The following is a 13,194-nucleotide window of genomic DNA, read 5'->3' as shown; positions in this document are numbered from 1 at the left end:
CCTATTTGATCCCGGCAAACCAGGTTGCAATATCCCCCACATTACGATCAACGCAATCCGGCTGGTCGTAGTGTTGGAAGTGGGAAACCTCGTTGTTCCAGATCAACTTTTTCTGACTTGTGGGAATGGAATCGTAGTGGCGCTTCGCGGCCGCCGCATTCATACAGTTGTCGCCGTGGATCAGCAGCGCTGGCTTGTTCAGCTTCGCCACGCCAGGTACGGTGGTATAGTCAAAGTGATCCAAGTCGCTCATCACTGCGTATCGGTTTTCAAATCCCTTCAGTGTCCACGGTCCATACCAGGACCAAACAACTGGCCCCGGAAGACCGGCCAGCGACCCTGTATCAGGATCAGCGGCCTTCGGATCAACCAGCGGCTGGTACACCACTTCCCCGGTCTTGTTGTACAATTCACGGGCCTTTTTAGCTCGTTCAAGCCGGGCTTTGTACAGGGCTTCCCCCTGTTCGGGAGTGGGCATTTTCATCGCCGCTATGTCTGCACCAGGCGACCATGCAACACATCCAGCGCAAATCATGTAAATGTCGGTTTCATGGTCTCGGTAGTATCCAGAGACAGAGGCCACGCCTGCAACTCGGCCGTCGTAGGATGCCACATCCAAGGATTCCGGGCCGCCCTGGCAGATACCGACTAAGAAGAGCCGAGATGGATCGACATCGCCGCGTGCCGATAGATAGTCAAGGCCTGCGACCATGTCCTCGTTTTTCATTTTCGGGTTTTCTTGTCGTCGGGGTTGGCCGGTGCTTTCACCAACGGTGCGAGGGTCGAAGATCAGAGCTGCGTAACCTTCATCTGCGAGACGGGTTGCGTATTGCAACGGCGCTTGCTCTTTCACAAAAGAATATGGGCCAGTTATAACAACACCGGGTGGTTCCGTGACATTTGTGGGATAAAAGAGAATCCCGGCGACAGTGTCCCCATGAGAAGGATATTTGACTCTTTCAGTGTTGTATTGACCATGAGAAGGCATTTTGAATTCGATTCAGGGAAGTCTGGTTATGAGGTTTGACTGAGAGGATCTTGATGTTCTCAAGGCGACGAATCTGGCTGGGCTTAAATAACCTAAAGCCATCGGCGTTATGCCGTGGTCATGGCCTCACATCGGTTTATTGTAGGTTTCACAGAAACCTATGACGCATTAGATTCAATGGGCAGCAGAACAATTCCCAATCATATTAGCGTGACTAACTCCGTTTTCGTATTTCTACAATTTATCGCCGATAAAAGCGGGTCAGGTAGGGCCTAACGCCGATAGACCAATCAAGGGCAAATAAGCCGTGGACCTTATACAAAAGTGCTCGTTTAGTAACGCTGATATCCAATCCTCAATTCTGATCCGCATGGGCTAGCGAAGTACCCACTGTTTTGGTTGAATGTTGCCGCGTCATTGGTCCAGCTGTCTTTCGTGGTCCAAAGTACCAGCCTGATGTACTAGTATTCCATGTTTGGAAAGTTGAGCGCCTGTGATTGAGAGGAAGGTTGCATTCCATTGAAGGGTATATTTAAGGGGGAGCTTCCTGGCGCTGACCGTCTCTTTTTAGACTGTTGGCTCTCCAGTATTTGCCTCTCTCCCGTACATCAATCTTCACGAACATTGTGGGGGACGTCCAGTGAGACGGCAAGGTGCCGCCTTTCTCCACAAAGGCGATCGGGCATTTTAAATGAAGGCGCCTCGGTCCGTAATGCTTTCCCCGGTCACATCTTACCAGCAATGTGGTCCAAGATAGCATGACGAGGAAAGACAACACATCAGGTTATAAACTCCCCACCAAACAAATTCTTGACTGGGCGGGTTTTCTTCGGCATCCAGTTGAGCGTCTCGCTCGTTGAGCATTCGTTGAGTGACAGACGACCTTCCTTTTTTCTCTGTCCTACCTGAGGTAGTTCTGGAGAGACGACCATCCTCGACATAGTTAAAAGGAAATGCTTAGCCTCGGTTTCTTGCCTGGAACGAACAGTTCTCCCCATCTAAGCAGCTGTCTTTCGACGGCAGTCCAATCAATATCGAGATGGTCAATCGCTTCATTAGGTCGCGTTGGGAGCGATAGTTCACCGACACAACGATCCTCAAAGAGTGCGGCATCTGTCGAACATTTGAAGACGCGAGAGAGTAGAATACCATCCCGGGTATATGCAGGAAGTATCTGGTACCGTTGATCGCGATGGAATTTCGACAACTTGGACAGGTGTCGTACCAAGGGGAGACCAGCCCGTCCTTCTGAACCCTATCCTCTTATCACAGCCGGATTCACCAACGTGGACGAGATGGTATGAGCAGAACTCTGAGATAAGATGACAGTAATCATCACGTAAATCTGGGTTTCACTCTTTTGTCGAGCTGTCTTTTTAGACTACCCTTTGCGACGTAGGGCGTCGCTGATCGTGGACTTCCGGAATGGATACGTCGAATTCATCCAGAAAGAAAAGCTTCATCTCATAAAGGTATAAATCCGATTTTTCAGGTAAATGGTCACAGAGGGCTTCCAGCATTATCGGCGTGATGCTTCGTGGCCGTCCACCTTTGATGGGTGGAGCTTTGATGCTGCGAATAGGCGTCGGCTAGACCGGATCCTAGTGATTGCGCGCTTGCTGCAGCCAGCAGCATTAGCCATCTCGGAGGTACTTAGTTCGCCGCTGCTTATCATGTCATGAATAAACATGAGTGTAGACTTGGCTACGTTGGGAGCCATGTTTCGTTGCACCGCTGATTAGTGGTGATGGAGAACTCAATTGCATTGGGAATGTCGACGTGGGGCATTGAGGTAGCAGGTGTTACACTTTGACAGGTAATAAACAGTCGGCAATGCTAATATGATGATCCGGTAATTTACAGTACAAGGCCTAAACCGGACAATTTATTCTGATTATTCCGAAAATAGTTTCGAGTTCCTTGGCATTAGGGTTCTGGAAACAACGAAAGAGTGTAGGTGGTGACACCGTTTTCCGGAAATACTGTAGCCTATCATCTTTTTCTTCGCAACTATTCAATATCGTTAATCTGTAAACCTCTGCCATCGAATATACCCCAGGATTAGGTCTATCTGTACCCGAATATTCTTGTTAACCAATTGGTTACCAATCTGCTCAATCTTTCTAATTGCTTCTTGTGCAGCCACAAACATAAGAGATAATGTTGTAGGGCAATTATCTAATACGGCGTTATAGAGAGCGACTATCTATTCTTTTGCCTTATGATGTCAGGATAAATAGTATGGATCTATATGTTGTTGGGTCTATATGTCGTTGCGACTTGTCATACAGAATCTTTAATAGCGGAAGGCTGGGGATGGGGACAATTTGATATCTTTATTGGAATTACCTCCATTTATCCACTGACACTATTCTGTTTTAGGGATGAGTATCTAGTTCGCGTGAGCAACGAACTCATGGTGAGAGTAATTTTGTTATTCTGGGGATATAATGTCAGCGCCAAGGGTCCCTTCCCTCTTTTAGCTCGACTATTGTTTTCCTGCTAGTTTTCGGATCTGATAGTGTCCAACTAGATGCAAGTATTCTCAGGAGCCAACGCGGAGGCCGATTGGTTTTCGTCACATGATCGACAATATCGGATGCCATCTGAAACGGATCCTTGTGCCCACCTAGGGCTTAGGAGACACATAAACGACGCAGACAGCCAGCCTCTGTGACTCACCATGGCGAACTCAAACCGAACAACTATCCTTCCTCATTCGCTTGATGATTTAGACGTTGCCACACACTGTACCCAAGAAACGAGTGATAACACCCCTCGACGTGGAAATCCTTCTTCTAATACGTCTCTTTTGGATCCACGGAAGAAGTCCACTGTCCAATACCATAAGTCATGCTACGTCGACCAAGCTGGAGAGGGTGTTATAGCCCTTAGAGACGTCGATAGTCTTCCGGTCTGTCTGATCAAAGAGCATCCAGGCCGAGTCCTTCACTCATTGCCATCTTTCTCCCATAAGAACCTGGTTACACTTCTGGACTGCTATTACAGCCGCTGCACTACTTACTTAGTTTATGAGTATGAGCATTTTGCTATTTCTCTCGGGTGCGCAGCAGCAAGTGTGCATTTCAACGAAGCCGACATCGCCACAATTTGCAAGGAGCTACTCCAGGGGCTCGAATATATCCACCACGACCTGAAAGTGGCTCATGGACATATCGACTGTAGCAATATTCTGATAACCCAGACTGGGGGAGTCAAGATAGGTAATCATTCCGCACTACTAAAAATGCTATCACTAAAAATTTAACAGCCAATGTCGGAAATAGCCTGATCAAAAGATGCCCAAAAAATCTATTTCAAGCAGATATCAAAGCTGTTGGAGCGATCGTAATATTTCTCAGTGATCGGAAAGCTTTGATCTCCGAATCAACAGACGGGCCTTCCGAATTATCACATATGGCATTATCATTTATAAAGAAGACAGAAAACTCGCCTCTAAAGAAGCTCTTGAAGGTGAATTCAAATGTACTTTCTTAATATCCTATCGCTGACGAACTACGAGCAGGATGATTTCCTGGATCTTGCAAACCCAGGAGGAACTTGGAGTTTAAAGAGACACTACTTTGATGCTCTTCCTCTTGAAATTCGGATTAGCCATCGTCTTAGATCTACGTGATACTGATTTTGAAGATAGAAAATACAGCTTTTCAGTATATGCTAAGAGAGAGCTTAAAAAACTTGTTGAAAGAAATTATTCAAGGGTAGTGAGCAAGCTATTTCAGGTGATACGTATATATTATACTAATATGGATCGTACAATGAAACTGTTACCTAGCTCATGACCTAGCAAGGGCCCTTCTAGATCTAGATGTAGGTCGTAGGTTGAAATCCCCTCTCTCCCCATCCTGGCAGTCCCACTGCTCTGTGCGCTTAGTTAGTTGATCCTCCAGTTGTTCCGCGCACTCTGTGTAGGTCTACTCCGTACAGCTCGCCCAATTAGTTCGCCTCGGCCCTTCAACTCTCTGGCTTCGTATATTCTGACAAACCAGACACCCTAGCTTCAAACCCACGGTGCCATTTTAGATAGGAACTAAAGGTAGCAGTTTGTCTAATTATGATCGCTCCACCTCCCGGCCGTTTCAGGACCGCCGCGCTGTTTCAGTGCCCCCGCGCTGTTTCAGATAGGAGTAGAGCGTAAACCGTGAAACGGTACTGCAGCACTATTTTGGAACCTTACATGTCTAGGTTCATGAGCAAGTACTTAGCTATAAAGCAAGGTCTCTCCTGCAACATTCACCAGTAGAAACTCTTATGGCTTTTAATTATATCTAAATATGGCTAAAGGTGGTTCGAGACAGAAAAAGAAGGCCAAGACTCGGGCAGCCCGTGATATCCAAACACCTGCTCCTACAGATGGCGGCTCTGAACCAGAGTCCCCACAAGCTGAGGGCTCACGGGCCCGGGAATCAAGAAGCCAGGCTGATCAAGATAAAGGCAAATCCCCAGACCAAAGGACGAGATATGGCAGAAGCCCAACCCGCGAGGGGGATTTTGCCCCTAATGCGAGCGACCATGAATCAAACGACCAAACAGATATCGAATTGAACGATGCTTCTGATCAGGATGCCCCAGTGGAAAATAAGCCAAGTCCGTTGAGTCGCTGGGTGAAAGAAGTCATTCGAAAGGAGACAGAAAATCAACCTGATATGGCCGAACGGTTCTTCATGGCGGGTGAACCAAACTATGCTGCATGTAAGGAATTCTTTCGAAATCTGAACAACAAAATTCGAGGCGCCAATAGGGAAAATAATGCGACAAATATCGATGCCGGTGTCATTCCTGAAGCTTCTTACAATGCATTCTGCGAGGCCTGGCAACGTGACGAAAGGGATGCAGAGAAAAAAGAGTCTCCAGAAATGTTCTGGGAATCTTTTAACAAAACACATAAGCTTATAAAACAGTTCAACAAAAGACATTATCTTCCTCAGTCTTGGAATATTAGCCAAGCATGGGCGGAGCAATATATCGGGACACCAAACCCGCAGGCTGAGGAAGATGAAGACTCTTTGTATAGCGACAATGACCAACCTGTTCCGAGTGAGCTCTCGGCGAGTGAAGAGTCTAATGCCAATTCCGACATTGATTATGACGACAAGCAAACAGAACTGGATGCATTAGAGGCAAGAAGCATTAAACAGCAACGCCGAATGAGTTCAGCCAAAGTCTTGTATTGGTGGCCTAAGGGTACAGGTTCCCAGATCTTTGTACGCTACGGAGACCGGTCCACGCCAATCTATCATATTCGGGCTGGGTCACACGAAAGCTACAATCGAAGTAACGTCGAACGCGTTTTAACTACAAAGACTCGTGGTCTAGCCAAAAGGCTAGGGGTCAAGGATGGCCTTGAAGAAGAGTTTTGGAAATACACGCGCAAGGATGTACAAGATATCCTTGGTGTTCGTATGTGGGTGTCCGTATGTGGGTGTCACATGACCCACACACTTAAGCTTCCTCTCATGTAGATAGATCCTCCATCATCATTCATATGCATGGTCATCCTTCCATCGTACAACCTCACTCTCTCAGGTTATGAGCCCTCCTGCTCGTCTTCAGTAGAGTCTCACATCTCTACTGTGCCCCTCGCTTACGCGTGCGCTGGTGACCTCGCCGTCGCTGGTTTTATCTTAACCTCGCTGTTGCTCGGCAGCAGCACTTTTCTGGGCAGTCTTTCGTCCTGTCTACCCCCTACTATCTCTAGTATATTTACTCACTGCTGATACGCGTCAGTGGAGTCCCTGTAGGGTTTATAGTCCAGTTGGCAACTCCACTGGAACATATATATATATATATTTACCTTGGTTGATTCTACGTTAACTATCTATCCTATTGTCTTTTTAATACTAGATTTAAACTCTATATAGTTAGTTCTATTAGAGCACTAAGTTTTAGCTTAATTTATTAATAAATCACTTTACTGTTACGATTCTCTATAAATATATTAGTCTGTACTGATCTATACTAGATTTCTATCTAATTAGGGATTTAAAAAGATATAATCTTTTTTATTTAATTAATCAGCTTTTATACTGCTTCTTTGTTATTATAGGTAAAAAGAAGATCACTGATACTATACTAAAGCTTTAAAGAGCTATAAATTGGTATCTATAGATATATACCCTATATATTATACTTAATATCTAAGATAAAGAACTTTAGTATATTATTATTAGCTAAAATCAGCTAGTTTATTAGGACCTAGTTACTATACTATTTTAAGTAAAGATAATTTATTATATAGCTCTTTAATTTAATAAATTTAAGAACTAAGTTACTATTAATAATTAATCTAACTAAGTATAAAAGTATATAACTACTCCTAATAAAAAGTATTAAATCTAGTAATCTCTCTAGAACTAAGCTCTTTATCTGCTTAATACTACCTTAGATAATAACTTATAATTATTTATCACTAAATATAATCTTACTACTAAAGTATACTAATCACTAATTATTAACTTTAGTACTGCTATATCTAATACCTTCCTAATCTACTATAATAAATAGATTTTATACTATTATTATAGAAATAGTAGTAATCTTACTTAATTTATTACTAAATAGTATTATCTCCTAAATAAACTAGTTAAGATCTTTAGACCTATTTAATATCTTTTAGAATATTAGCAGTTTAGCCAGTTTATAACCACTATATATATAACACTAGAGATAGAACTATAGTTCTAAACCTTTAAACCTAATCTAATAAAACCTAGTTTTATAGAGTATATATATACTAACTTTCTTAACTATAAGATATATAGGAAGTGCCTAACTACTATATTAGCTACTATTTAGTAATAGAAATCTAAGAAGAAGGATTTAAAGGATAAAGATAATAAAAAAAAGAAGTTCTATTAATATATATATTATATTTAGAAAGTTAGTTATACTAAGGCTAAATACTCTTTTAATCCTAAAAACACTAAAAAAGATTAATCTATAACCTTTTTATAATAGAATTAGTCTAAGTATAGAGGATACACTAGTTATAGATCTTATTAAGGCAGTTATTATATTACCACTATATTAATATAGGACTATATTTAAAAGATTAATAATAATAACTTACTATAGCTATCTTAATAATTCTTAAATATTATTTATATATAAATTGCCTATATTTATATATCTATTCTATTTACTAGTAATAGTAATCTAAAAGTTAATTAATAGATACTAGATTTTAGTATATCTAATTATATAATATTATATTATTTAAATTTTATTAATTTTAATAAATATTATATCTTAGTTTTTATAGCTAATAATACTATTTAATATACTAAAGGGTATAGTAATATTGCTATCTCTATTTAAGACTAGTACTCTAATTACTAAGATAAACTTTTATTAATTATCTTAAAGAACTACTAGTTAGTGCTAATAATAGTATCTAACCTAATCTTTTACTATAAACTTTATAATAATAATTATATCCTTTCTATCCTTAGTTTATATACCTTATTAATTAATAAAATATCTAATAAAATTATAGCTATTAGCTATAAAGAGAATTCTTAGTATTAGATTATAATTAGTCCTAATATATAATTAATCTATTTTATAAAAGCTAACCTATTTATTTATTTAGTATCTATATTAGATACTAAAAGTCCTAAATCTATCTTAATAGACCTTATATATTACTATATATATTATATTAGTAAATATAAAGTCTATTATATACTAGAATATATAAATAGAATTATTATTAAAAAAGACTTAGCCTTTAAGTATCTTTATCTACTATACTTACTTAAAAAAGGTCACTTACTCTTATTTAGTTAATCTAAGCCTATTTATACCTATTTAAATAATATAGTTTATATTAATATATAAAGATCTATTAATATTACTACCTATAAAGGCTATTACTTTTATATATCTTTTACTAATAATATCTCTTACTTCTACTAGGTCTATCTTCTCTATATAAAAAATAAGATTATATAGTGCTTCTATAATCTTAATATTTACTTTAAAATTTAGTTTAGCTATTAAATTAAGTATATATAAGGTAATAATATCTATAAATATAACTTGTTTACTAACTACTACTAAATATATAGAATTAAATAAAACCCTATACTATTTTATATACTATAGCTAAATAGTATTATAGAAGTAAAAAATTACTAATTTATTAAGCTATTTATTATAATAATATCTAAATATTAAATTCTAAAGTATCTTTAAAAAGAGCTACTATTTAGTGTAAACTACACTATAAATAGGTTATAGTATTTAAAGATAGATATAATACTATATAAAGTCTTTTATAATAAATAACTAAACTTATCTAATCTATATATACTAAGATACTAAGTATAGTATCTTATTCTAAAAAAAAAATATATAACTAAGCTATCTTTTTATATAGCTAAAGATCATCTACTAAGCTATAACTATAATAGTTTATATTATATTTATAATATATATTTAAAAAAGATAATAGTCTTTTATTATATTATCTTTTAAAAGTTAACCTTATAAAAGCTTTTACACCTTAATTATAATCTAGATACTCTATCTAAGTATATAAATCTCTATCTTAAAAAGATAAAAACCTTACTAGATTATAATTAATCAGTAGCTTATTACTATATACCTACTAATTTTATTAATTAAAAGTCCCCTAAACTAGTAATTTATTTTATATAAAAACTATCTACTCTAATAACTATATAACTTATACTATAAGCACTAATCTTAATTAATTAAACACTTATACCTCTAAAACCTATATACTATTTATCTATTATCCCTAACCCCTATATTCCTATTATCTATACACCACTATCTAAATATACTTATACACTAAATACTATCTTAAAAAAGAAGATAATACTACAGAAAGAAGTTTTAGATAAAGTCTAGCTAATAGAGATTATTACTAAAAAGGTAAAACTCTATAATACTAAGATAAAAGGGGGTAATAAATTAGTCCTAATAATCCTTTTTAAATTATCTAAAGAAGGCTTTTAATATTTAGTATATATTTAAAAATAAATACTTTATTAATAAACTATATCTATATATATTAAAAATATTATTAATAGAGCTTATTTAATCTTATAATCTACTAAATTAATTAGCTAAAACTTAATTAAAGTTCTAAACTTATAGTATAAAGCTATATATTTATATAAAAAAATAAAATAGTTAGTTACCACTAAAAAAAAACTATAGTATTAATACCTAAATAGAATCTTATAAGTTATTAACAGAGTCTATAGAAAGAAGACTTTTTCTCTTTAATAGATATTTAAGATTAAAACTAATAATATCTATAAAGTATACTTAGTAATATATAACTTTAAATAGATACTACTAGACTATAATAAGATCTATTTAGTTATTACTAAATCTATTTTAATAAAAATCTTTATAACTATTACTATAGTATTAAACTAAAAGATTTATTATATAGACTATATTATAATATTTCTTAACACTAAACTAAAAAAAAAGATTTATATTAACCTATTTAAACTAAAATAGAAAGACTATCCTAATAAAGTAAGATAGCTAATTAAGATCTTTTATAAATTAAAATAATCTTTTTAAAAGTAATATAATCTAATTTCTAGTATCTTAATCATACTTAGTTTTATACACTTTTAATCTAATAACTTAGTATTTAGTCTTTATATAACTAATTATTATATTTATATACTTATCTTTATAAATAATACACTAATTCTATTACTAACTAATTTAGATATTAACTAAGTAAAGACTAATCTTATTTATTACTTTAACCTAACTAATAATAAATATATTAAACAGTTTACTAATATTAATATCAATTTTAGAATGAATAGATTAATTTATCTCTATTAAATATCCTATATAGATAAGATCTTAGTATATTTTAGTATAACAATCTATAAACTAGTGCTAACTCCTTTTATTAATAAAAATATCCTATAATCTTCTTAATTAACAGCTTCTAGTGACAATATTAATCTATATAGAAAAATAGTTAAATTACTTATATAGCTAATAATCTTAATAAGACTAAATATTGCCTATACTATCACTAAACTTATATAGTATATATATAATCCCTTTTAAGATTATCTAATTATTTTTTACTGTATCTTTTAATATTTTTTTAGCACTAAAACCCTAAAGATCACTTACTATTCTATATTAATTAATAGCTTACTTAGCTACTATAACGCTAACTAAATAGGATAACACTCTAAAGACTATATATTAACTTTTAGCTATATCTTTAAGCTTACTAATAGCCTTATTACTTAAGTATTAAAGAAATAGACTATAGTTACACTAAGCAGTATAGAAGCTAAATATATTACAGTATCACTTTTTTATCAGGAAATAATATAGATTTAATAGTTTTTTAATAAGATAAGACTCTCTAAACTAACACTATAACCTACATTTATCTATAGAGATAATAAAGGATATCTTAATTTAACTAGGAATCCTAAATTCTATTAACATATATATCACATCACTATCAAATAGCATTATATACGCGACGAGGTACGCAAGCTTACCTATATATTCCAATAGGTCTCCTCGGTTGAATAGGTCGCCAATAGTTTAACTAAACTGCTTAAACGGACTAAATATAACCGTTTTATCAGCTTACTGGGTCTCACGACCTAAACTGCGCTTTCCTGCGCTGATTCCTGGCCTCTGATTGGCCAGATCAAATTGCATACTCGATGGACGTCGATATCATCTGTATCTACAGCTCGGTAGCTAGGGGGGTGTTCGTATGTGGGTGTCCGTATGTGGGTGTCACATGACCCACACACTTAAGCTTCCTCTCATGTAGATAGATCCTCCATCATCATTCATATGCATGGTCATCCTTCCATCGTACAACCTCACTCTCTCACCTTGTCTTCTTGTGATGAGGGTCGACGACAAGAGATTGTTTGCCACTTAATATCGGGCTTGGCTCTATCAGATAGCACCTCTCCCTCCAGGTCGTCGCCTAATCCACTCATATGCGTGTTGCAAAGATACAGCGAATCTATGAAGGCGACAGCGTTGGGTCAAGGGAATCCGACAAAGTCAAAAAACCGACCATTTGCATGTTTTCGAGAGCTAGTCTTTTGCTCCATGTGTGCCGTTGTAAAATTTACTACCAAGAGCGAAACCGTGTATGACGTTATGCGATCCGTTTATGGGTCGGATGCCTGCTCGGAACGGTTCAGAGCACTAATTCGTGGTGCTAAATGGGCAAACGAAGCTATTTACCATCTATCTCGGACTAAATGTGGTCTACGTAGCTGGGACATAATCTACACTGGTATGTTGCTCGTTCTGAAAACATGTCGGAGGAGCTAACTCTGGATCATCAAAGTTGAGCGCCAAGTCGACTATTTCATTCGATTGAATTCTACCATTCAACCTGATGTCTTGATAAAGGGGCTAGATAAAGACTTCTACCCAGAGGAATCGTCAAAGACATCAGTGCCCTTGGCAATTCCTTCCATCATACAGAGGATTTTCAACTATAAAGTACCGTACGTTACTTGCTCCAGATGCGGCACATTCGCTAAAATTATCGGTGCAGTCTGGAAGATATTTGTGAAGTTCTGGGGTATCCATTTTCCGATTATCAAAAACTAGAGCTTTCTGGTCTCGAACGATTTCTTCTGGAGACCAAAAAAAAAAAAAGAAAGCCGGGAACTCTCCCCCACTTTTTCAAAAGACGCCGTCTAAATACAACTTCATTATCCCAAGGTAAGGCGGAATACCGGAGTTCTTTCTTTTCCGTCGTATTTGAGGTTGATTATTATAGACGATTGTGCCGAAACTTCGATATCTCGGTCAAGCAGGACCACTTATTCATCGTCCTCTGTGCCGTCCATATGCCACCCCGTGATAGATAGCTCGGTGGAAGCTTACCCAAACGACACGTCAACACCAACGCAAGGATCTGTCATTGAAACACCGAATTCGAATGATGAAATATCAGATGGCAGTAATAACGACACTTACCAGTCAATCGGCAGCATGTCCGTGCCACCTATCTCAATTTCGCAGTCCCCTCGACGTCACAACTTGTTGGAGTCCACCACTTCACCCTCAGAGGATGTACGGGGTGCATCTCCCACAGCTCACGAATTCGAATTTGAGAACCAAGGCATTTCACCTCCAAGCCCAGTCTCGAACTCAGACTCTCTTGACAGAAGGTC

The 13,194-nt window shown here is 36.9% G+C and overlaps 3 protein-coding genes across 3 annotated transcripts; 1 reads left to right on the top strand and 2 right to left on the bottom strand.

Moving 5' to 3' along the window:
• Nucleotide 1: 1 nt before the first annotated feature.
• On the bottom strand, nt 2–988 carry N7459_010099 (alpha/beta hydrolase; the record flags this gene model as incomplete). The annotated part of the gene is made up of 1 exon (XM_056949267.1): nt 2–988. The coding sequence occupies one exon, from the start codon at nt 986–988 to the stop codon at nt 2–4; it is 987 nt and encodes a 328-aa protein (XP_056795200.1).
• A 532-nt stretch (nt 989–1,520) lies between these two features.
• Nucleotides 1,521–1,929, bottom strand: N7459_010098 (uncharacterized protein; the record flags this gene model as incomplete). Its single annotated transcript, XM_056949266.1, has 2 exons — nt 1,521–1,719; nt 1,781–1,929. The coding sequence occupies 2 exons, from the start codon at nt 1,927–1,929 to the stop codon at nt 1,521–1,523; spliced, it is 348 nt and encodes a 115-aa protein (XP_056795199.1).
• A 3,354-nt stretch (nt 1,930–5,283) lies between these two features.
• On the top strand, nt 5,284–6,471 carry N7459_010097 (uncharacterized protein; the record flags this gene model as incomplete). Its single annotated transcript, XM_056949265.1, has 1 exon — nt 5,284–6,471. One exon carries the CDS (start codon nt 5,284–5,286, stop codon nt 6,469–6,471), a length of 1,188 nt encoding a protein of 395 aa, XP_056795198.1.
• Nucleotides 6,472–13,194: the final 6,723 nt, after the last annotated feature.

This window comes from Penicillium hispanicum (genome assembly GCF_028827665.1).
Source record: "Penicillium hispanicum strain IBT 35686 chromosome Unknown utg000009l_segment0_segment0, whole genome shotgun sequence".
Classification (NCBI taxonomy): Eukaryota; Fungi; Ascomycota; class Eurotiomycetes; order Eurotiales; family Aspergillaceae; genus Penicillium; species Penicillium hispanicum.
The sequence above is the reverse complement of the archived record's forward strand: the minus strand, read 5'-3'. Positions and strand labels throughout refer to the sequence as shown.